We start from the raw sequence: 25272 nt of genomic DNA on the forward strand, positions 1-25272 counted from the left end.
CTTTATTAAAAGTTCAGTGCTCACATGAATGGTGAGTTTGTCTTGCTAGTTTTGGTTCTTTGTTCTGATTGAATATTTATTAAAGTTTCAGTGCTTGTAAGCATGGTGAGTTCATTATGCCAGTTTTGGTTCGTTATTCGGATTAAATGTTTATCAAAATTTCAGTGCATTATTGCAGTTGTATGTTAGAATGAGTGTGCATTGTTGTGTACCCTACTGTATATATAAAGGGTGTCCCAGGAGGAAAGTCACATATTCTCAGATATGAAAGATCAAGTCATTCTAAGTTAGAAATATTCCATGGTCAAGTGGTTTTTAACACCATGGTTTAGAAGCTATAGGACATTTTAATATAAACATGCTAAGAATCAGTGAGGGGAAAAGGAGAGGAGAGGACAGAAATGATAGGTGGTGGCATCATGAGGATGTTACTTGATTACACATCAAGGCTTCCATAAATTAAGATACAATTGAATTCAGGTATGCAATGAATCATTTCAGCAAACAATAGTTAAAACACAATGAATGCTTTACAATAACAGTGACAAGCTGGACATTGCAGGATGGCCCATGTGCAGCCACTTGCCATTGATGTGTTCATATTTAGATATCCTGTAACTTCTAAACCATGGTGCTAAAAGTATTTAACCATAGAATATTTCTGACAAATAATGACTTGATCTTTCACTTTTGAGAATATGTGACTTTCCTTCCAGGACACCTTGTATATATATATATATATATATATATATATATATATATATATATATATATATATATATATATATATATATATATATATATATATTGGAACCACAGTTCTTGAAGTTAATTTGTTCCTGAATGCCGTTCGAAATTCGAAATGTTTGAAAGCAAACTATTTTCCCCATAGGAATTAATGTAAAATGGATTAATCCATTTCCAGACATCAGTCTACCCTGTCTTGGCGGCTTATGACAGACACTCCCACAGCTAAGATGACTGCTTCACAACATCCCCAGTTCACAAATTATTTATCAAGAAAGGATGTATTGAATAAACTTGATGACACAGAACTCATCAGAAGATACTGTTTAGACTGTGCAGGTATTCTCTGTCACAATCTAGTGAGGGAAGCCTTACAAAGGGACACAGAGAGGAGCAACCCACTTACCACCAAAATGAAAGTGATCATAACACTTGGATATCTTGCTGGTGGGAAAAGCTACTGGAAAAATGCAGTTGTGTAGTAGTGATGGTGTTGGGGGTCATCAAGAGATCAGTTATTCCTGAGTGCCGAAAACTGTTTGTTTACTTTGAGGCTTTTCAGCAGTATCACATTTACCTTATTTTAAAGATTGAATTACTGTCTTACATTAAGTATCTCTCCTCTAAACATAAAAACAAAGTAAATATTTATATAAACTATAAATTAGTAATAAAAGGCAGCTTTTGCTGTGTCTTTTGAAATCAAGTAACTTTGTTCTAGAACCGAATTATGGTACCGCAAGCAAAGCAATAATCAGTTCAAAATTTTGTTCGAAAACTGATTTGTTTGAAAAGGGAGGTCTTCTTTAACCAAGGTTTTACTGTATATATATATATATATATATATATATATATATATATATATATATATATATATATATATATATATATATATATATATATATATATATATATATATATATATATATATAAACAGTAGAACCTTGGTTAAAGAATGCCTCCCTTTTATATTATATATATATATATATATATATATATATATATATATATATATATATATATATATATATATATATATATATATATATATATATATATATATATATATATATATATATATATATATATATTATACACACACACACACACACACACACACACACACACACACACACAGTGGAACCTCAGTTCTAAAACATAATTTGTTCCTGAATGCCATTTGAAATCCAAAACGTTCAGAACCAAAGCTATTCTTTGTGTAGGAATCAATGTAAAATGGATTAATTTGTTCCCAGACACCAGTCTACCCTGTCTTAGCAGCTTATGACAAATGCTCCCACAGCCAAGATTGCTGCTTCACAACATGAGTTCAAAATTTTCTTCGAAAACTGATTTGTTTGAAAAAGGGAAGCGTTCAGTAATTGAAGTTTTATTGTATATAATATTTTGTACCATTTTGAATTTCATTACAGAAAAATTATATTTATATATATATATATATATATATATATATATATATATATATATATATATATATATATATATATATATATATATATATATATATATATATATATATATATATATATATATATATATAATGTTATTACAGTTAAGTATTTGAATGAAATTTAAATTCTCTCTTGCTGAGTTAATATTTTTCTTTTTTTTCTTTTTTCTTTCTTTCTTTTTTTTTTTTTTTAGGTCTTATACAGATTATTCAAATCAGGAAATAACAGTCAGTGAAGATAGTTCTGAAAGTATCTTACAATCATCAACATCTCATGACTCCTCTAAGAGATCTTCAGATTTGAAATTTTCAAGATTATCACCAGAACCTTCTCCAAATCCTATTGCTGCTGAAGAAAATGCACTAGACAGAGAAATAGCTCATGATAGCAATAAAAATATTAAAAAAACTACTAGAAATGCAAATGAAGAAATCACTGATTTTTTGGACAGTAGCAGACACAATAGGAAAACTACTGGAAATGAAAATGAAGAAACTACCAGTCTTTCAGAAACTGTAAAGGTTTGTATTCTTGTACATGCTTAATCTTGTTACTTTCTTCATCATTTTGATAGGCAAGCTTCATGTGGACATGCCACATGAGGGTAGGTTGCTGAGCTGTGTATGTGTATGGCTTCATCATACAAAATAACTAGTTCATTGTGTGCTTCTCACATTCATAATAGAATTTTACATGGTACTACTGAATTTGTATTGATGCCAAGATAAACATCATATTAGATGGAAAAACTTCATGCTTGGCAACTGATTTTGGTAAGTCTATTAACTTTTATATGATACATCAGTGTATGTAGTACCCTCTTGAGTTTCATGACTGCTTTCTTCTGAAGGCATACCACTAAACTCAATGATTGTGAAACTTAGGGTATTGAGGAACACTTATTTATTTTAGCGTAGACCTGTGTGTATGTATTTACCTAATTGTATTGTAGAGGGCATGATCAGAAGCTCATTTTCTCCAGTCTCCATAAACATATTTACCCAGTTTCTCTTTAAACGTGTGCACATTTTGCCTCAACCACCTCTTCCTTCAAATAATTTCAGATTTCAATAGTTCTATACAGGAAGCTGCATTTCTTGATGTTGCTTGAATATCCACTCTCTTATTTTCTTCCCCTGCCCCCTCATCTGTCTCTCTCCCTCCTCCACCTGTGGTACCAAGTCATTTCTGTCTATTCTTTCTATATTGTTTACTAATTTATACATTGTTATCAGGTCTCCTCTTTCTCTTCACTCTTGTTGTGTTAGTAAATCCATCTCTTCAAGTCTTTCTTCATAGCTGAAGTCTTTCAATTCTGGTACCATCTTTGTTGCTATCCTCTGCATTCTTTCCAGTTTCTGTATATCTTTTTTTCTATGTGGAGCCCAAACTACTGTTGCATATTCACATTTAGGGCATGTCATGCTTATTATAATTTTCTTCATCATTTCTTTATCTAAATAGTTAAATGCCAAGCTGTATGTAGAGCCAAATATCCCATTTATGTGTCTTTCAGATGATATTGTGTCCTGAATCATTACTCCCAAATCTTCTTTCTTCATTACTTTTCATTATTTCTCCTCCCATTTTGTACTTACATGAAGATCTCTTTTTTTACTTTTTTCCTATTTCCAACATGTGGTGTTTTCTGGCATTAAATTCTAGTTTCCATCTTTGGCTCCATACATGTATCTTGTCAATCTTTTTGTAACTCTGTAGTCATTTTCATCCTTTATTATTTTCATTATTTTTCCATCATCAGCAAACAGGTTTATGTAACTATTTAGATCCTCTGTCATATCATTTACATATATTTGAAACATAATGAGTGCCAAGAGAGATCCTTGCGGTTATCCACTTGGCACTGTGCCAACTTGAATTAGCATCTCATTACTGTTCTCATTTCCCTCCCATGTAAATAATCCTCTATTCATCTCAGTGTTGCTCACTTTAGTCCTCCTCCATTCTCTAGCTTCCACATAAGGCTTTTGTGGGAAACTTTATCGAATGCTTTTTTTTGAGATTTAGGTATACTGCATCAACCTATCTGTCCCTCTCTTGAACTCCATCTATTGCTCTTGTATAGAAACTCAGTAGATTTGTGACACAGGATCTCCCTTTCCTGAATCCAAATTGCTTTTCTGTAAGTATCTTTACATCTAGATATTTCAACCATCTGTGTTATTTTACTATTTCACAAAGCTTGCTTACAATACTTGTTTGTGACAGTCTATAATTTAATGGTTCCATTTTATTTCCCCCTTTGCATATTGGCACTATGTTAACTCTTCCATTCCCTTGGTACTTTTTCTTCCCTCAACAAGCTGTTGATTATATCCCATATGGGTTCTTCCATTTTTTCTCTGCATTCTTCTAATATCCATCCATTTACATAATCTGGTCCCATAGCTTTTCTGACATCCAGCTCTTACAGCAGTTTCTTGATTTCTTGTCTTTTTACTTGCATCTCCTTTATTCCCTCATTCTGTGATATCACTTTTGGTGCCAGAAATTCAATTTCCTTTGTAAACACAGATTGAAAACTCATTAGTTCACTCATCTCAGCTGTTTCACAAAATTCTTTCCCTTTTTACCTTATTTATGCCATCTTTATTTTTCATTTTCCCATTTACATACATATGTATATATATATATATATATATATATATATATATATATATATATATATATATATATATATATATATATATATATATATATATATATATATATATATGTATATGTGTGTAGAAGAGTTTGGGTTCTTCCTTGCATTTTCTTACTATGTCACTTTCAAAGTTTCTTCTTCTCTTCTTATTTTACTATATTTATTTCTTGCCTCTGTATTCTTCTCTAGCATTTCTGTTCAGTTGTCTCATAATTTTCTTCCACTTCTTACTCCACCCATAAATCTTGTCATTATCTCTTTGCAACTCCATGCAATCAACATGGCTCTTTATTACTCTTGACAATTTTGCATCATCAGCAAACAGATTAATATAATTGGTCAAATCCTCCTGTATATCATTGATGTATATTTGGAACATAATGGGTGCTAACATTGACCCCTGTGATACTCTACTTGTTACATTACTCCAACTTGAACAGGTGTCCCTGATGACAGTTCTCATTTCTCTATCCTTTAAGTAGTCTTTCATCCATTTTAGCATTATCCCTCTCAGTCCTCCCATATGTTCCATCTTCCACAATAGTCTTTTATGCTGAACTTTATCAAAAGCTTTTTTGATGTCCAAGTAAACTGCACTACCTATTCATCTCTGTTTTGTACTTCATCTATTACTCTTGTACAGAAACTTAGTAAATTTGTCACACATGACCTTCCTTTTCTGAAATCAAATTGGCTATTTGTTATAACTTTGTTCTCTTCCAAATATTTCACTCACCTTTCCTTGATCACTATTTCACAGATCTTGCCCACAACACTAGTTAGCGACACTGGTCTATAATTTAGTGGCTCAGTCCTCCTTCCTTTGTGTATTGGAGCTATATTTGCTTTCTTCAGCTCCCTTGGTACTCTTCCCAAATTGACTCCACCACTTGTTCTCTGGATTTCTTTAGTGTTCAACCTGACACTCCATCAGGCCCGAATGGTTTCCTGACATCCAACTTCTCTAACAGTTTGCCAATTTCGTGTTTTTGTACAAAGACTTCCCGCAATCCCCCTGTGCCACACTTCCTCGTTTGGTTCTGTAAAATCCACTTCCACATTGAACACAGACCTGAAACTGTCATTCATAATTTCACTCATCTCTTCTGCTGTTTGATATATCCTCCCTTTACTGTCTTGTCAGTGGTCTTTTGGCTTGTCATCTTTCTATTGATATACCTGTGAAAAAGCTTGGGCTCTTCTTCACTTTTCTTTACCACATCCTTTTCAAATTGTTTCTCCTCGCTTCTTATTCTAACGTACTCATTCCTTGCTTTCTTATACTACTCTCTCTTATTTTCATTTCTTTGTTTCTTCAGTTTCTTCCAAGCTATATTCTTTCTCTTCTTATCTTCTGTACATCTGGCATTATACCAAATATGTTTCCTCCTCCTTACTTTATATACAGGTACATATTTCTGCACATCCTCATTGTACTTTTTCAGGAATGTTTTGTAATTCTCTTGCACTGTCTTGCCTTCTATAAGTCTCTTCCAATCAATACTCCCAAAGAATTTTCTTAATTCAGTAAAATTTGTTTTTGCATGATTTAATCTCCCATTTTTATAATCCTCCTTACATGTTAGAACCTCCCAATCTTGGCAGTACCACTTCCAACACCACATAGTCACTTTTCCCATTGGCTTAAGTATTTAATGGTTAGTTTTTTTTTTTTTTTTTTTTTTTTTTTTTTTTATTGTGAATGCCAGATCTAGCATACATTGTTCCTCCTCCCCTCTATATGTTGTAAATTCCCCTACCCTTTGGTCCATTGTATTCACCATAACTAACTGTAGCAGTTCTTCACTCCATGGTCCAGCATTTCCATTAACTTCCATCTCCTCTCAGCTTACATTTTTGCAATTAAAGTCTTCCACTAGTAGTATTTTACTGTCCTACCTTATCATATTGTCGAGGCACTTCAACACTTCCTTTTGCATTTCCTTTTGTTCCTCCAGCCTCCTTATATTAGTCTTTGGTGGCACATACATTAATATGATCCTCTTCCTTTCTCTCCCACTGGTCCTGATTGTTATATCTATGGCCTCCACCATGCCATCTCCATGTTGCACTTCTTTCACATATATATATCTCGAACCATTATCACTACTCCTCCTCCTCTTTTTCTGTTTCTATCTCTCCTCCATTAATTATATCCCTCTTCCTTAAAGCTTAAGTGGACTTCCTCTTTTAATTTTGGCTCATTTAGGCACAACACATCTGGTCTATTTTCCTTTATGTAATCTCACACTTCCATTGTGCCTGAAAGTAACCCATCTGTTTGTATACATTACTCTTAATGTACTACTCCTTCCACCACTTGTAATTTCTCTTGTCTGCTGCTATCTTGTTCCCTTTCCTGTATATACCATTTCTATATTCTCATATCTAGTACCCTCCAATAAAATTTCCTCTTCTTGGTCTCTGTCCTTCTCTCGTTTTTTCCCTTAGTTTCATTTCCCAGATCCCTCTCTTTTTCCCTTTCTTCCAAGTTCATATCTCTTTTTTTACCCAAATATTCTTGTATTTGGAACTTTCAGCCAGCTACCTGGTTCTCACTAGGATCTCTACTGCAAATTGGGATCTCATTTTCACTTTTAATGTTCTTTTACCTCCTTCACTATATTTTCTAATTCTATATGCTTCTTCTATTTCTTGTTCCAGTCCATGTTCCTCATCTTGGACCATTGTAATAATTTTCCTTACCAACTCCTCTTCCCTCTCTCTCACAGACTTTACTGGGTTTTTCTTCTCTTGCATTCCAAAAAGAGCATGCATTTCTTCCTATCCACTGCATCTCTCACCAAAACCTCCTTTTCTTTAATTACCTGAATTATTGTGTCCTTGGTCCTTTCCTGTATTTGTTTTTTGTAACCACCTCTGTGAAGCTAACATTTTCATTCTCATGTTGTTTCTTCCAGGCATTTCTCAGTTCCTCCAGTTTGGTTTCACATACTGCCTCTTCCACTTTTTCTGCACTATCCTCCATCTTTTGTTGCAGCCTCTGCCGAATTACTTCATATCCATTACACTTAGTCCTAAGTATCCCATTTTCTTTCTTTTAGCTCCTCCATTGCCTCTTTCATCACATTGTTTATCTTTAGAGCACTCTCACATTCTCTATAATTCTTTCTCAATTCTTTGTTTTCCATAATAAGTTTGTCCTGCTTTTCCAGAATGCCAGAGATCAGTTCCCTCATGCACCTTTTTTCTTTCTCTATGCTAATTATTCTCCTCATATTTCTTTTCTCTTTTCAGAATCCTGAAAAATCCCTTTCTCCACTTGCCTCCACAGGGGTTTCAATAAAGTATGGCTTCTGTCTCACCTCCTCATTCAGTTCATTTACAAACACATCACAGTTGGTGGTGTTATCAAGATCTTCCTTTCCTTCCATTTCTTTTAACCTCAAAATACTCCTTTATGTATTAATTTTGGAGACAGGACACTCTGTAGTCGCCCCTCACCCCTGTATATACATTACTAGACCTTATTGTTTTGTCCAGAGCCAGTAGCGTGTGTCTTCAGAAGCTCTAGCACCCACGTCTGAACAGCTGGCCAGTGCACGTGTGTGTGCACGCATGTGTGCGTGTGTGTGCGTGCATGTGTGTGTGTGTGTGTGTGTGTGTGTGTGTGTGTGTGTATTTACCTAGTTGTGAAATACAGGACAAGAGCCACACTTGGCTCATGCCATCCTGTCAACGACTTTTATCTAGATTTTCTTTAAATTTATGAATTGTCTTTGCACACATAGACTTATCCTTAAGTTCATTCCACACTGTTATACTTCTGTGGGGGAAGCTATGTTTCTTGATGTCTCTTCTGCAAACACTCTTTTTCAGTTTCCTTCCATGTCCTCTTGTGTCTCTCATATCTGGTATCATGAGGTCTTCTCTATCCAACTTTTCCATTCCTTCCAATATTCTATATATTGCTATCAAATCATCTCTTTCCCTCCTTTTTTCTAGTGTAGTCAGGCCCAATCTCTTCAACCTTTCCCCATAACTATATTCTCTTAAGCTTGCAGGGATTTTAGTTGCAGCTCTCTGGATTCTTTCTAGCTTTCTTGTATCCTTTTTCAAACTTGGTGACCACACTAATGCTGTGTAGTCCAATCTCAGATGTGTCATTGTTGTTATCGTTTTTTTTTTTCATCATATCTTTATCAATATAGGAGAATGCTATCTTTACGTTTCTCAGCAGATTATATGTTTCTCCTGTAATTTTGTTTATATGCTTCCCAAATGACAAATTATTAGTAATAATTACTCCTAGGTCTTTTTCTTCTGATTTTATAGAGGATTCCTCATTCCCTAAGTAATAGTTGCAACTGGTCTTCTCACACTTTTTCCAAACCTCATGACTCTTTTTAGCATTAAACTCCATGTTCTACCTCAATGACCATTCATCAATCTTAATTAAGTCCTGATTTAAAGCATTGCAGTCCTCTTCATTTGTTACTTTCCACATAATCTTAGCATCATCAGCGAAAAGGTTCATGTAACTTTTTACACCTTCTGTCATATCATTTACATAAACTGTGAACAAAAGAGGTGCAAGTACCAAACCTTGCAGGACTTCACTTATTACCATTCTCCAGTTCGACCTGCTGCCTTTGATTACTGCCCTCATTTGTCTGTTTGTCAAAAAGTCATCCACTTTAACAGTGATCCACCGAGTCCTCCAATTTTTTCCAATTTCCATATTAGTCTTCTGTTCGGAACTTCACCAAATGCTTTTTTCATATCTAAGTATATGCAGCGGGCCCATCCATCTCTCTCTCTCTTGCACTATATCTATTACTCTTAAGTAGAAACGTATCAAATTTGTAACACAAGATATTCCTTTTCTAAAGGCAAATTTTCTGTTATCACCTTGTTGTCTTCTAGGTATTTCACCCATCTGTTCTTGATAATCTTTTCTCAAATCTTCACCACCACACTTGTGAGTGATACAGGTCTATAATTTAATGGATCTTCTTTACTTCTGTTCTTGTGAATTGGGGTAATATCCACCTGTTTCCAATCTATGGGTACTCCACCTTTTACCAGGGTGGTGCTAATTATATTGTGCAGCGCTGAGACTAATTGTGAGCTACACTCTTTTAAAATCCAACTTGATACACCATCAGGACCCGTTGCTTTCCTTACATCCAGGTCTCCTAACATACTCTTTACTTCTTCTACTGATGTTTTAATCTCCTTTAGGTCGGTCTTTTTCCAATGCTGTCCTCTCACCTCTGAAATAATTTTCCTTAGTAAACAGAGTGGAAGTATCTGTTAAACACTTCAGCTACCTCTTTTGGGTTATCCACTGTCTCTTCTCCAGCTTTTACGACTCTCTCTTTCTCCAGCTTTTTATGACTCACTGCCTTCTATGGTCCAATTCTCCCAAGATATCTCTACAGTTAAAGTCCCCCATCAGGAGTATATCGTCATTTTCCTCAAGCAGCTCTGCCAAACATGTCCTTGTGTCCTCAAGCATTTTCTTATATTCATCCTTTCTCTAAGAGTTGGAATAGGGGGGAACATAAGTCACCACAATGTTACGGTATCTACCCATATTGTCTTGAGCTTATTTTCAATACTTCTGCCTCCTCCACCCTGTATGTGACAGATTCCACTAATAAATCCTTCCTAACTTGAAGTATCACACCTCCTCCCCGTTTATTCTTTCTATTTCTCATCCAGAGGTTATTTTCCTTCACTACTTAATATATCCCCTTCACTTGCCAATTTAGTTTCAATGATTCCCATGAGTCTGGTTTCTCGTCTTTTAAGTAGTCTTCTAGTTCCAACACTGCCGACATTAGTCCATTTATGTTTGTGTATGCTAGTTTTAGTCTTCCCCTTCTGCATTTTCTTCCCTCCTATACCACTTTCTTAACCTCATGTCCATGGCCCTCCAAAAGAACATTTTTCTCCACCTCTGATAGTTTTCCATTTTTTTTCATTTACTTCTTTTCTTAGTTCATTTATAGTATCTCTCTCTTCTCTGGTTCAATCTTTTTTTTTATCCACACTTGTTTATATTCTTCCACCTTGGCCAGTTTCCAGGATTTACTCAGTGTTTCTTCAGCTGCCACTTGTGACCTAAACCTTATTTTCATAGGATGCTGTCCACCCTCAACATATCTACCCAATCTTTTAATTAATTTCTCTCTAATTTAATCTCTCTAGTCAGTTCTTTTTCTTCTTGTAATGTCTCCACTAATTTTTCCACACATCTCTTTTCCTTCTTTTCTCTTTCAGTCCACTGAGGTGTACACTCTTCCTTCAGGCCGAATACCACAACAGTTTTTTTCTTATCCACAGTGTCTCTCACCAAGTTTTCTTTCTGTTTTATAACTTGAACAACTTTTTCTGTTAGCTTTGTGTCATTTGCCTTCGTTTGTTCCTCCACAATTTTCCTGAAATTGATCTTCTCTTCCTCTTATTCTTTCCTCCAATTTTCCTGTTTTATGTTTAATTCTTCCACTTTGCCTTCATATTCCATTGGTTTCTTTTCATATAATGTTAATTTTTTATGTAGATCATCATATGCACCTTTCCACACCCCCTTCTTGGTGATCAAAGTTTCATCCATCTTCTCCATCTTGTCAAATCTATCCTTCATTTCCTTCATTTTGGTTTCCACCGTGATTATTCTCCTTCTCATCATTGCTTCCCCGACCCTTCAGTCCTCTTTCCCAAATCCTGAGAAGTCTCTCTGTCTCGCCTTTGGGATGGTCCCCATTGGTGTACACAACATAGTGGGGACTCAAGTAGCCCCTCTTCACCGCTCATTATAACAATTTAACTGCTTTCTACAAAACACTTTTGGAAACAGGACAGCAACGAGTAAAACCAGTGTGAACTCTCACCTCTGTATTTCCACTAGGGCAACTCTCAGCGACGGCTGGGATTTTTAGGAGCGCCTGTTAGCGTTGACTTTTCTGTCTGCCTTGACAGTGTGTGTGTGTGCGTGTGTGTGTGTGTGTGTGTGTTTGTGTTTGTGTTTGTGTTTCTTATTTGTTCTCACATCAGGTGATGTGGTGGTGGAGCATTATTGAATCTAAAAGTGTGACTGTGTGCTTTTGTCCTCACATCTGGTGTGATGCAGCAGTATAGCATCTAAAATTGTGTTTGTGTGTGTGTCTTCACATCTGGTGGTGTGGTGGAGCAACACCATTGCATCTAAAACTGTGTGTGTGTATTTTCCTAATTGTTTACCTAGTTGTGCTTTATTGGAAAAGAGCTATGTTCATGCTGTCTGATCTCCATATCATTTAGTATCCAACTTAGCTTAGAATCCATGAATACTTTTTGCGTTTACTGTCTCCTTATGCAGACTGTTCCATACATCAGTATTTCTACACAGGAAACTATACTTTTTGACATCTCTGTAAGCACTCTTCTTCAGCCTCTTTCCATGTTGTCTAGTATCTCATGTATCCCAAACCATCAAATCACTCTGGTTCACCTACTCCACCTTCTTATATCCTTTATATATTGCAATTAAATCTCTCCTTTCTCTCCTTTTTTCCAACATTGATAGTGTAATCTTGCTAATCTCTCTTCATATGACAACTCCCTGATACTTGGTACCATTTTCATTGCTGTTCTTTGGACTCTCTCCAACTTTCTTATGTCCTTCTCTTGTAGGACAACCACAATACAACTGCATGTTCCAGTCTAGGTCTAATCTCTAATCAGTGACATAATCATCTTCCTGATCATCTTTTCATCAATATATGCAAAAGCTAGCCTTATTTTTCTCAATAAGTTATAGGTTTCTTCTGTAATTTTGCTAATGTGTCTCTCTGTGGTCAAATTTTCATTCACTGTAACACCCATATGCTTTTCCTCTTCTGCTCTATTCAACCTCTCAACATTCAATGCATAATTTCCTTTTACTCTCCTCACACTCTTTCTAAATTCCATTACTTTACATTTCTTTATATTAAACTCCATTTTCCATCAGACTGCACTCTGATATATTGTTCAGATCTTTTCCAACACTCCACAATCTTCCTCACTCCTGACTTTTTCAGCAACTTGGCATCATCTGCAAAAAGGCTCATGTAGCTATTCATATTCTGTCATATAATTTATATAGACTACAAACATGATTTGTGCCAGCACTGAGCCTTGGGGTACTCTGCTTTCAACTTTCCTCCACAATGACTCCCAATCTTTATCTACTGTTCTCATCCCTCTATCAATCAAGAAATTTTCCATCCATCTCAGCAGGCCACCCGTCAGACCACTGCCATGCTTCAACTTCCACAGTAATGTCCTATGCGGCACTTTATCAAAGGCTTTCTTCAGGTCTAATTATACACAGTCTGTCCATCCATTGCTCTTTTGTATTATATTCACCACCCTTAAATAAAAATTCATTAAATATGCAACACTTGCCTTCTTCTAGATCCAAATTGTTGTTTTGTCATCACTTCATTTTCTTCTAGGTACTGCATCCATTTATCCTTCACTAATCCTTCACACATCTCTTATATCACACTTGTTAAGAAACACTGGTCTATATTTCAATGGCTCTTCTTTGTAGAGCTTTCTCCTTTATAGATTGGAACATTTTTGCTCTCTTCTCCATTCAAGTGTGACTGTACTTTCATTTAAGCTCTCAATAATACTGTGAACCATCGCGACATTCTATCAGGTCCAGGTGCCTTTCTAACATATAGTCCCTCCAACTGCTTCCGCACATCTTCAGTCTCCTGGATTTCCTCTAGACCCGTGTTTTTGATCATCTCACTCTGGCCTACAAATGTCCTCTCTTTTGTGAACACTGAAAACTCTTATGCATCATCTCTGCTATTTCAACCAGATCCTCGTACATTTGACTGTTTACCTTTAACCTATTTATTCCTTCTCTGTTTTTCAATTTTCTATTCACATAGCTGAAGAATAGTTTTGGTTCCTCCTTGCATATGTCCATAACATCTTTCTTTCTCATAACTTGTCCTTTCTCTTCTAATAACACTTACATACTCATTTCTTGCAGTTGTGTAGTTTTCCCACAGCTCCTGTGTATTTTCTCCTCCATCTATTGTATGCTTTCTCCCTCTCCTCTCTTGCTACTTCACATCTGTTGTACCACTTTTTTGTTATATCTTCTCTTTGTAGTTACTTTTTGGTACATATCTTCTCATTCCCTCCATATATATTAGTTATATTAATGAAGACTTTCCACTTCTTTTGGACACTGTTGTACTAAAGGTGCTCCAGTCTGTTTCTTCATTTGTTTAAAATTACTGTTACCCCTAGTTAAATCTTTCATTCCTATTGCCTTCCCATATACTTTCCTCCTCCTTTTCCTTGATATGAAATCTTATCATTACATGGTTGCTTTTTCCTATTGGGCAATCGTAGTTCATGTCTTTGACAATATCTGCTTCTTTTGATGATACCAAATTGAGTCTTGATGGCTCTTCTCCTCTATATCTAGTGTTTTCCTTGACCCACTGTGTCAATATTATTCATTGCCAATTTCAGAACTTTATCTCCCCATGTATCTTCTTCTCTTTTACTGCACTCCTCCTGGTGTATTTCTTTACAAGTAAAATCTCGCATTACAATAATTGTATTGTTTTCTTTAATTTTCTTATCAAACCAGTTTCTGTGTGTGTATTTACCTAATTGTATTAACCTAGTTGTAGTATATGGAAAGGAGAGCTATGCTCGTGCTGTCCCATCTCTATATCTACTGTGGCTCAACTTGACCTGGGTGTGTATTGACCTTGTTATTTAGAGGGCCTGAGCTACACTTGTGTGGTGCCATCTCCATATCTACACTTAGACAGTTTTTCCTTGAAGTTGTGCACACTTGTTGCTGATACTACATCCTCACTGAGCTTGTTCCAAACTTCTGTATTTCTCTATGGCAAACTATATTTCTTTGTTACTTAAACATTTTCCTTTTCTTAGTTTTTGCTGTGTCCTTGTTTGAATTTGGTATTTTCTTCTTTGAGCAGCAGTTTCTCATTTTCTGTTTCTTCCACCCTATTCCACAATTTATAAATTAATATTAAGTCTCCTCTTTCTCTTCTTTGTTCCAATGTTGATAGATTCATTTCTTTTAACCAGTTGATATGTTAATTCTAGTTCTGGAACCATCTTCATTGCCATCTTTTGTATCCTTTCTAGTTTTTCAACATGTTTCTTCTTGTGGAAAGACCACACTGATTCAGCATATTCCAACTTTGGTATAGTCTTAGTGGTAATTATCTTTCTTATCATATCTTTTTATCATGTGGAATGGTGTTCCAATATTTGTCACCATTTTATATGTATCTCTGATTATCTTTTCTACATACTTTTCCAACTGTTGACTATCTTTTATTATCACTTCCAAATCTTTTCCTTCTTGTACTTTTATTATATCTTCATTTCCCATTTCCTGTATCCATTTTGGTCTCTTCACTTTTTCTCTTTTCCATTACATGACATTTTTTCACATTAAATTCCATCTCCCATTTCTTAGTCCAGTCCCAGATTTTATTCAAATCCTCTTGTAGAATTTCACAGTCTTTGTTGTTTCCTATATGTCTTTGTAAATTTGCATTGTCTGCAAACAAGCTCATGTAACTTTTTACTCCTTCAGGCATATCATTTATGTAGATCAGGAAAAGTACTGGTGCCAGCACTGATCCTTGTAGTACTCCACTGTCTACATTTCTCCATTTCAATTTAACATCTTTTACTATCATTCTCATTTCTCTTTCCTTTAAGTAACTTTCCATCCATTTTTTTTTTTCCATTTAATCCTATATTTTTTTAGCTTCCATAATGACCTGTTGTGTGGAACTTTAACATTTTTTTTTTTTTTTATAGATTAAATATTCACAGTCTACCCATCCATCCTTCCTCTCCTTTGTTATATCAGTCACTCGTGAATAAAAGCTCATCAGATTGGTCACACATGATTGCTTTTGTCTAAAGCCATGCTGTTTTTCTGTTATTATATGTTTTTGTAGAAATTCTGTCCACTGCTTCTTTATCATTTTTTCACAGATCTTGCATATTGTGCTGGTCATTGACACTGGTCTATAGTTTAGTGGTTCTTCTTTCCACTTTTATAAATTAGCACAATGTCTGCACTCTTCCATTCCTTAGGCACTTTATTATGTCATATACTGGTTCAAGTAATTGTTTCCTGCACTCATTTAAAATGAAACCCGATACTCCATCTGGTCCTGTTGCTTTTCTCTCCTCCACCATTTTATAAACTTCTTCAATTACTATAATTTCCCACATTTGCTTTTTCTGTCCTTTCATCTTGTAGGTCTTTAAACTCTGATTCATCTGTGAAAACATGTTGAAACGTTTTGTTTAACAATTCACTCATGTCTTTTGGGTCTTCATATGTTTCATTTCCATCCTCCAATCTTTCTAGTTTTCCTTTTAATTTCTCCATTTATGAATCTGTAGAACAGTTTTGGTTTGTCCTTGCACTTTTCAATTGTATCCTTTTCATATCCTCTTCCTCTCCTTATTTTCACATATTCATTTCTTGCTGTCTTAAAGTCTTTATTTTTTTTTGGTTTCACTTTATTTTTATTTTTATCTATACTTCATCTCTTTTTTTTCTTTGCACTTGTACTTCTTGCACTGAACCACACCTGTTTTCCTTTTTAGGTTTGTATAATGGGACATATTTATTTACTCCAGCCTCATATTTCCATAAAAATGTCTTACTTATCTTTCACATCATTTGCTCTTTTCAGTTTTTTTCTGTCCATTTCTTCATAAGATTTCTTAAGGTCATCTATCTTAACTTTTCCATAGTTTTTCCTATTTTCTTTGTATGATTCATTCTCTTCACTGAGATTATTATCGATCTTTATTTCTACCATTACACTGTCACTTTTTCCTATGGAGCACACATATCATAATTCTTTAGTTAGGTCGATACCCTTTGTTAGTATTAGGTCTGAGTCTTGCTGTTTTGTCAGTGTGTGTGTGTGTGTGTGTGTGTGTGTGTGTGTGTGTGTGTGTGTGTGTGTGTGTGTATTTACCTAGTTGTATTTACCTAGTTGTGTTTTACAGGAAAAGAGCTATGCTTGTGCTGTCCTGTCTCCATATCTATAAGCATCCAGCTTAACTTTAAATTCATGAATATTTTTTGCTTGTACCACTGTTTCATCTTTGTTCCATATTTCTATGCTTCTATTTGGGAAACCATATTTCTTGACATCTCTTCTACTTGCTGTTTTCTTCAATTTCACTCCATGTCCTCTTGTATCTCTTGAGTCCCACACAAATAAGTCTTCTTTGTCAACTTTATCCTTATCCTTTAAAGCTCTGTATATAGCACTCAGGTCTCCTCTTTCTCTTATCTCTTGTAATGATGGAAGCTTCAATCTCTTTAATCTTTCTTCATAAGTTAAATCTCCCAAACTTGGTACCAATTTGGTTGCAGCTCTTTGGATCCTTTCTATTTTCCTTATTTCCTTTTTATTATGGAGTGACCAAACAATTGTGGCATATTCCAGTTTTTTGCTGAATCACATATTCCATCAACTTTTTCATCATCTCTTCATCCATGTAAGCAAATGCCCCTTTCATCTTTCTTAGTAACTCATAGGTTTCCCCAGCTATTTTGCTTACATGTTTTTCTGATGATAAATTATCACTGATTGTAATTCCCAAGTCTTTTCTTCTTTGGTTTTCTTAATTTCCACATCTCCCATGGTGTAGGAACTTGTCAATCTTCTTTTGCTTTTTCATAATTCCATCACTTGCATTTCTTTGCATTGAATTCCATTTTCCATTTCTTACTACATTTATATATCTTATTTAGATCTTTCTGTAATATGTCACAATCCATATTGTTTTCCACTCTTTTCAATAATCTTGCATCATCTGCAAACAGATTTATATGACTGTCAACCTTATCCACCATATTGTTGACATACACCAGAAACATTATGGGGTTAAGACTGTCCCCTGTGGTACTCCACTTGTAACTCTACACCATTCAGATTTTTCTCCCTTTATTACTGTTCTCATTTCTCTATCTCTCAAGAAGTCTGTAATCCAATTCAGTGTGTTTCCTTGCAAACCCCCTATATTTTGAATTTTCCATAGCAGTCTCTGGTGTGGCACCTTATCAAATGCTTTTTTTTTTTAGGTCTAAATAAACACAGTCTGCCCAACCCTCTCTTCTCTTGAATTATATCAGTTGCTTTACTGTAAAAGCTCACTAAATTCATGACACAAGATCTTCCACTTCTGAAACCAAATTGTCTGTCAGTTGATGTATGTGTTTCTTCTAAATATTCCATCCATCTGTTTTTAACTATTCTTTCTGCTATTTTTGCCACCACACTTGTTAGGGACACTGGTCTGTAATTCAATGGATCTTCTTTATTACCTCCCTTAAAAAATGGGCACAATATGGGCTGTCTTCCAGTCTAGAGGAATTTTTCCTTCCTTAAAAGAACATACTGTAGTATTGTGTATACCTTCTGCCAGATATTCACAACATTCCTTAAGTATCCAGTTGGACACTCCATCCAGTCCTTGAGCCTTACTTACATCCAAATCTTTCTTAATTTCTTAATTTCACTTATGTCCACCTGTATCTCTCTCTCATCACATTGTCTCTATGCCATGCTCTTTCTCCTTCAAATTTGCTTTCTTTGGTAAATACTGACTGGAAGCACTTGTTCACTAATTCCGCTTGTAACTGTGTATCTTCATATGTAATGTCATCTTTCATTAATTTATCTATTTTTTGCCTGGTTTTCATCTTCCCATTCACATATCTGAAGAATAACTTCGGCTCATCTTTACATTTGTTAACTATATCTTTCTCATAATTCCTTTCTTCATCTCTCATGATTCTGACATATTTGTTTCTTGCCTTCTTGAAATCTTCCCATTTCTCACTACCTCCTTTTTTTCTCTATCTATTCCATGCTGCTTCTTTTTCTTTTCTTGCTGTCATACATCTCGTATTAAACCAGTCTTTATTTTCCGTTTCACTTCCTTTGTCTTGATCTTCGGTACATATCGACTGACCCCTTCATTATAAATTTCCACGAATGTCCCACTATTCCTGCGTACTGCTTGCCGTGAACAGTTGTTTCCATTTAGCCTCTGCAAAATATTCCCTCAACCTGATAAAGCCTGCTTTCCTGTAATTATATCTCCCATTCTTGTAAATTTCATTCCTATTTTCTAGTGGACCACTGCCTATACTGAATTCAATTAACAGATGGTCACTTACCTAGTGGGCACTGATAATTTATTTCTTCGATGATGTCCATTTCCTTTGTAAACAACAGGTCTATTCTTGATGCCTCTTCATTATTCCCAAATCTTGTATTTTCTCCAATCCATTGGGTCATAGTATTTGTCATTATTAAATTTAGAAGCATATATCCCCATGACTCTTCTCCCCTGTCTGTGGTCTACTCTTCCCAGCATACCTCCTTGCAATTAAAGTCACCCATAAGTGTTATATTGTTACTCTCTGCCAGTATTCTCTCTAAACAGTTACTAGTATCTCTTAATAATTTATAATCCTTTTGTGTCCATGCATTTGTCTTTGGGGATACATAAGCCACTGCAAAATCTCTTCTTCCTTCTCCTTTCCTTTTTGTTTGAATTCTAATTACTTCTGCCATGCCTTCTCCTACCTCAACCTCTTCCACTGTTATACTCTTCTTTGTAAGTAACATGATTCCTCCTCCTTTCTTATTATTTCTCAGTTTTATCCACACATTATAATTACTATTACCAATTCTTATATTTTCTGTTGTCTCATTTAGTTTAACTTCAGTAATACCCATGATGTCGGGCTGCTTTATCTTAATATAATTATTCAATTCTTGCAATTTTGATATTAAACCATTTATATTTGTATATGCCACTGTCCACTTTTTATTTTTCCATACGTTATTTACATTTTCTATTATTTTTTTTTGTCAGATAACACTTCCTGAGCCTCTTGTCTTTTACCTTCCAATAGAACTTTTTTTTCTCTTCCTCTGTTCTTTTCTGTTTTTTTGCCTTTGCTTGTTTTATTAGATCGCTTACCTTGAGTCTCTCCTCCTCATTCATGTCTCTCTTTATCTAAACTTTCCTGTATTGCTCTGTCTTGTCCAGTTTCCATGCATTTGATATCACTTCCATGGCTGTTGTTTGTGCCCTAAATTTTACTTTCAGTGGTTGCTCTTCTATATACTTCCCCAGTCTATGTATTTCCTCAATTACACTTATCCAGTCCTCCCCTTCTCTCTGTATATTTCTTACAACGTCCTCTGCTACCTTTTTTTTGTTCTCTTTCCCTCTTGTATCTTACTGGCTCCGTTTCCTCTTTTAATCTATATATAACTACATTTCTTTTTGTCTGCTGTGTCCCTTACCATCGATTCCTTCTGTTTGATCACTTTCACAATTTCCTTACTTAATCGGTCTTTTCCTTCTTTTGTGCTTCTATGATTTCTGTAAAGTTAACTTTTTCTTCCTCTTTTTCCTTCCTCCAGATTTGATGTTCACTTTTCATCCCTATCACTTCATTTTCCTGTTTTTTTAACAATATTATTGTTTTCCTTCAATTTTGTTTTTAGATCAGCGCATAGTGTTTTCAATTTGTTTTCCTCTTCCAGGTCATGTTGATTTTTTTTTTCAAATTTTTTCACCCTTTCAATGAGGTCACTGATCATCCCTTTCATCAAAACCACTTTCCTTCCTTGCATTTTATCATGTAGTTCATTATCTTCCTCATATCCTGGGAATGGTGACCCCATTGGCAACACTCTGCTCCCACCTATGGCATCCACCGTGCTGGAACTTTTACTCATTTTGTTACATCTGTTATTACTTAAATTTTTCCTTATTTTTTTTATTTCTGGAGACAGGACAACGCTACTTGAACACAGCTCCTACCTATGAACACATTCTAGGCTCCTAGTGGTGGCCGTGGTCAAACAAAATCTTTCTGTGCTGGAGCTTGGATCGCTGCTTGTTTACTCGACTACGATGTGTGTGTGTGTGCTTTGTCCTTTTATCTGGAGTGATTCGGCAGTTCAGCACCATTGCATCTATGATTTGGCAATGCAGCTTCATTTTGTCTAAAACTGTGTGAATTTGTGTGTTTTGTCATTATATCCAGCTTGATGCAGCCATGCAGTGCCATCACACTCGCCACAGTAGTGAGACATGTCTCATTTTTTTGTCTTTTGCAATATGATGGTAACTTTGCCACCCTGTCTTTCCCCCTCTCTCTTGTGTGCAAGCCTCACTTTTGATCTTTGTTGTGGCTAACATGAAGAATTTGCATGTTCAGGTATGTGAACTGTACATGGAAGCATGTTTACGGTATATAGTGCATGTGTATTTATTTTTGCCATCTGGAAACATGTTTAAAGTACATAGTGGATATGTATATATTTTAGCCGTCTATGATGGCAATGGTAGAAATGTGTGACCTATACACCACAAAAGCACGAAACTTGAGGAAGTAATGCATGGAAGTTAGGAGGGAAAGAATAAAGGATTCATTGTGAAACTTGAGCATAGTGCATATGTATATATTTTAGCTGTCTTTGATGGCAACAGTAGAAATGCATGACCTATACACCACAAAAGCACGAAACTTGAGGAAGTAATGCACAGAAGTTAGGATGGAAAAAATTAAGGATTTGTTGCAAAACTTGAAGATTGCAAAACTTGAATACTGTGAAACAAAGGGAGTACTGTAAGTTATTAAGAGAGTGGTTGCTGCTTTCTAAAAGCTTTCCAAATATGCTTTCTTTTCTATTCTTTATGTAACTTTACATTCTGTCCAAGGATCGTGTAAGGAAAGGGATCTGCTCACTTGTGTTCATTTCTTCTATTCTCTAATTGTGACAGGCATTCACAGATAGAAACTTTGATAACTTCCTAGAGGAGGCTGGATTTCTGTGGATAAGTAGAAACTGGCACTGAGATTGGGCTTGACTATGTGGTTGACTAAATCCATTTGTGCAAAGTTATCTGGATGATGGAATAACTTAGTGGCTCTGTAAGAAATGTGCCTCAGTCATTTTACATTATGGATGCAAACCCTGAGATTATCTCAAAAGAACTGAGGCCTTTTATGGGTCATGGAGAAATCCTTGTTACCTTTGTTACCCTAGATGTTGATATTCATATTATGAGATAACAAACTGGTGTAAAAGCTGTTGGCTTTGGTTCTGAGACATTAAGATGTTTAAGCCTAACTAATTATTGAGAATTGATTGTTGCTAATATGTCCATAGCATATATCCCAGTTACCTGGGCTTGAGAATTGTTCTATTGTCTCACAGCTGTCATTCTCTGAAGTTGTTGGTTACTGTCTACTGAAGCTCGATCATGGCCACTTCCTTAGTAGCAGTTATGAGATAAAGATTGATGGCTGTTTTGCCATGCTTAAAATATCATTATGTTACCTTTTTTACCAATAAAAGATAACTTATGAGTATTTGGTCAGAATTTTGCATATTTTTCAAGGAATGTTAGGCATTATCATAACTTACAATGATTATTGTTTCCATACTTATGAGTAATTATGTATGTGTATTATAAGTAATAAGTAATAGTACACTTTTACTTTGAATTTTCATTTGCATTGTATTATGCTTTTAGGAGAGAGTCATGCAGTTGCTAAACTCTGTGGATGAAGATTTATGGGTCCAGTGTGACAGATGCTTGAAGTGGCGTAAGTTGATACAAATCATTGATCCAGCTACACTTCCTGACAAGTGGTATTGTACAATGCTGCCTTGTAAGTATACATACTGTAAAGTTTAAGTTTCTCACATTTAGTAGATATAGATGCAGATATAGTAATTATATATTTACCTAGTTGTATTTACCTAGTTGTATTGTACTGGGTCTGAGCTAAAGCTCATTTGTCCTATCTCCATATCTTAATCCTTTTTGTATGTCTTCTCAAACATCTTGTCCCCTCATCCATGTGCATCTCCAAAACTTGTCTGTCTACCTTTTCCATATGGTTTATTAATTTGTACATTGTTATCAAGTCTTCCCTTTCTCTTCACTCCACTGTTTTTAGTCTCATTTCTTCCAGTTGCTCTTTGTAAGTCTTTTCCCTCAATTCTGGCACCATCTTTGTTGCTGTTCTCTGTATTCTTTCCAATTTCCTTATATTCTTCTTCTTATGTGGAGACCATACGACTGCAGTGTATTCCAATTTGGGATGTATCATGGTTGAAATTATTTTTTTCTTCATATCCATGTCCATGTAGGTAAAAGCCACTCTAGTGTTACCTAACATCCTATATGTGGAACCAAATATCCCACTATTATGTTTCTCTGGTGACAGTCTGTCCTGAATAATTGCCCCCAAATCCTTTTTTTTATTATATTACTTTTTCATTATCGTATCTTCACCCATTTTGTATTTCCATGGAGATCTTGCAATTTTTCCCTATTTCCAACACATGACATTTCTTAGGATTAATTTCAAGTTTCCACTTTAGAGGCTAAACATAAATTTTATCTAAATCTCTCTGTAGCTCCTTATAATCCTCCTGGTTCTTTATAGCTCTTAGCAACTTTGCATCATTAGTAAACAAATTAATGTAGCTATTTAATCCTTTTTACATATCATTTATGTAAATCTGAAACATAATTGGTGCTAATACAGATCCTTTGGTACCTCATTCCAGCTTGAACTATTATCTCTGATTATTCCTCAAATTTGTCTCTCCTTCAAATAGTTTTGCATCCAACTTAATATTTTGCTTTTTAAATCTCCTATTATTTCCAGTCTGCAGTAGTTTCATATGTGGAACCCTCTCAAATGCTTTTATATATCCAGATGTACAGCATCCACCCATCCATCTTTCTCTTGCACCACATTTATCACTCTTGTATAAAAGCTTAACAGATTTGTAACACATGATCTTTTTCCAAATCCAGATTGTTAATATGTAATTACCCCATTTTCTTCCAAATACTGCACCCATTTGTTTTTTATTAGAATTTTGCAGAGTTTACTTATGACACTAGGTAATGATACTGCCTGTAGTTTAGTGGCTCAGTTTTGTCACCTCCTTTATAAATAGGCACTATTTGGCTCTTTTTCATTCTTTAGGCACTCTTCCTTCTTTCAATGAATTATTTACCACATTTCAAATTGGCTCCACTGGTTGGTCTCTACTTTCTTTCAATACCCATCCTGACACCTTTTGGTACCATTGCTTTTTCTAACATATAAGTCACTCAACAGCTTGTAGATGTGAAATTAAAGAGGTGCAACTAGTAAATTATTCCTGTCTAAAATCAACATGGATAGAGTAGTTCCAGAGGCTAATTAGGACAATTTGTTTTACTAATTCAGTGTTTTTTTTTTCAATTTTGTTTCTATTTTGGTCTCTGATGTAAAAAGATTGTTTAGGGTTAATTATGGCAGAAATGGTTAGACATATTTGGGAGTTGGCAACAGTGGAGAACATAAGGAAGGAACCAGGTTAACAGTGGGTGGGCAGTCTGGTTGTTGTGTCATTGTGTAGTTCTCATGGCCATGTCTGTTGGTGTTGGCTCCTGCTGTTGTGGCGATTCATGGGCCTTGGTATCCAGTTTTGGTATGGTGTCAGCATGTTGGAAGGATTTTGCTGTGGCTGTCATATGAGTCTTGAGGGTGCCTGGTGATTGGGTCTGTCTGGGAATGTCCATAGCACGGAGTGGAGAGGTGATTAAGGTTACTGGTCATTGTTCCTCTGAAGTAGACGTGGGATTTCTTGGCTGAAAGTAGGTTTGACTACATTTGTATTTTTCTCAACTGCACTCTCTTACTGGAGATGCTTTCATCAACATATCACTCAATTGAGAAACATTTATTATGTTAAAATACCTAGCATATTCCTTATAAAAAAAGAAAGAAAAAAAAAATAGAAAAACATGCATCATAGTTCAATACATGAATGTTGTTTGGTATCAGAGTAGTTGTGTTATGCATGGCTAGTTGGTGGAGAAGGCTAGGTATGAACTTTTAAACTTAAATCTTGTACAGTTAGGCCTCCCCCCCTCCCCCCCTTCTCTCTCTCTCTCTCTCTCTCTCTCTCTCTCTCTCTCTCTCTCTCTCTCTCTCTCTCTCTCTCTCTCTCTCTCTCTCTCTCTCTCTCTCTCTCTCTCTCTCTCTCTCTCTCTCTCTCTCTCTCTCTCTCTCAATTATAAAACTTTATATCTTAAAAGAAAGTTATTAGAGCAATTTATTTCAAAAGGAAGTATGATTTTATTAATACCCTGTTTAATGAACTGGCTATTGAAATTTTATTTAGGAAATATTTTTGTTAGTTAGTATTTTATGATATAAACAGTATTGTTCAAAACAAAATATTTAAGGTCTTTTGATCATAGTCAAGCCACAAGTGTTAATAATATTGATTT

General features: G+C 35.2%; 1 protein-coding gene across 4 annotated transcripts in view; it reads left to right on the forward strand.

The window, feature by feature from the left end:
* The window catches only part of LOC135109075 (uncharacterized protein DDB_G0284459-like), a 169270-nt gene that overhangs the window by 44430 nt on the left and 99568 nt on the right, over nt 1-25272 (forward strand). For all 4 annotated transcript variants that reach the window (XM_064020116.1, XM_064020113.1, XM_064020114.1 and 1 more), the window contains exons 5-6: nt 2413-2740; nt 22504-22642. In XM_064020116.1, coding sequence (XP_063876186.1) covers nt 2413-2740; nt 22504-22642 — 467 coding nt within the window. The remainder of the gene's footprint in view (nt 1-2412; nt 2741-22503; nt 22643-25272) is intronic.

The sequence above is a fragment of the Scylla paramamosain genome, chromosome 18 (genome assembly GCF_035594125.1).
Source record: "Scylla paramamosain isolate STU-SP2022 chromosome 18, ASM3559412v1, whole genome shotgun sequence".
In the NCBI taxonomy this organism is placed as follows: Eukaryota; Metazoa; Arthropoda; class Malacostraca; order Decapoda; family Portunidae; genus Scylla; species Scylla paramamosain.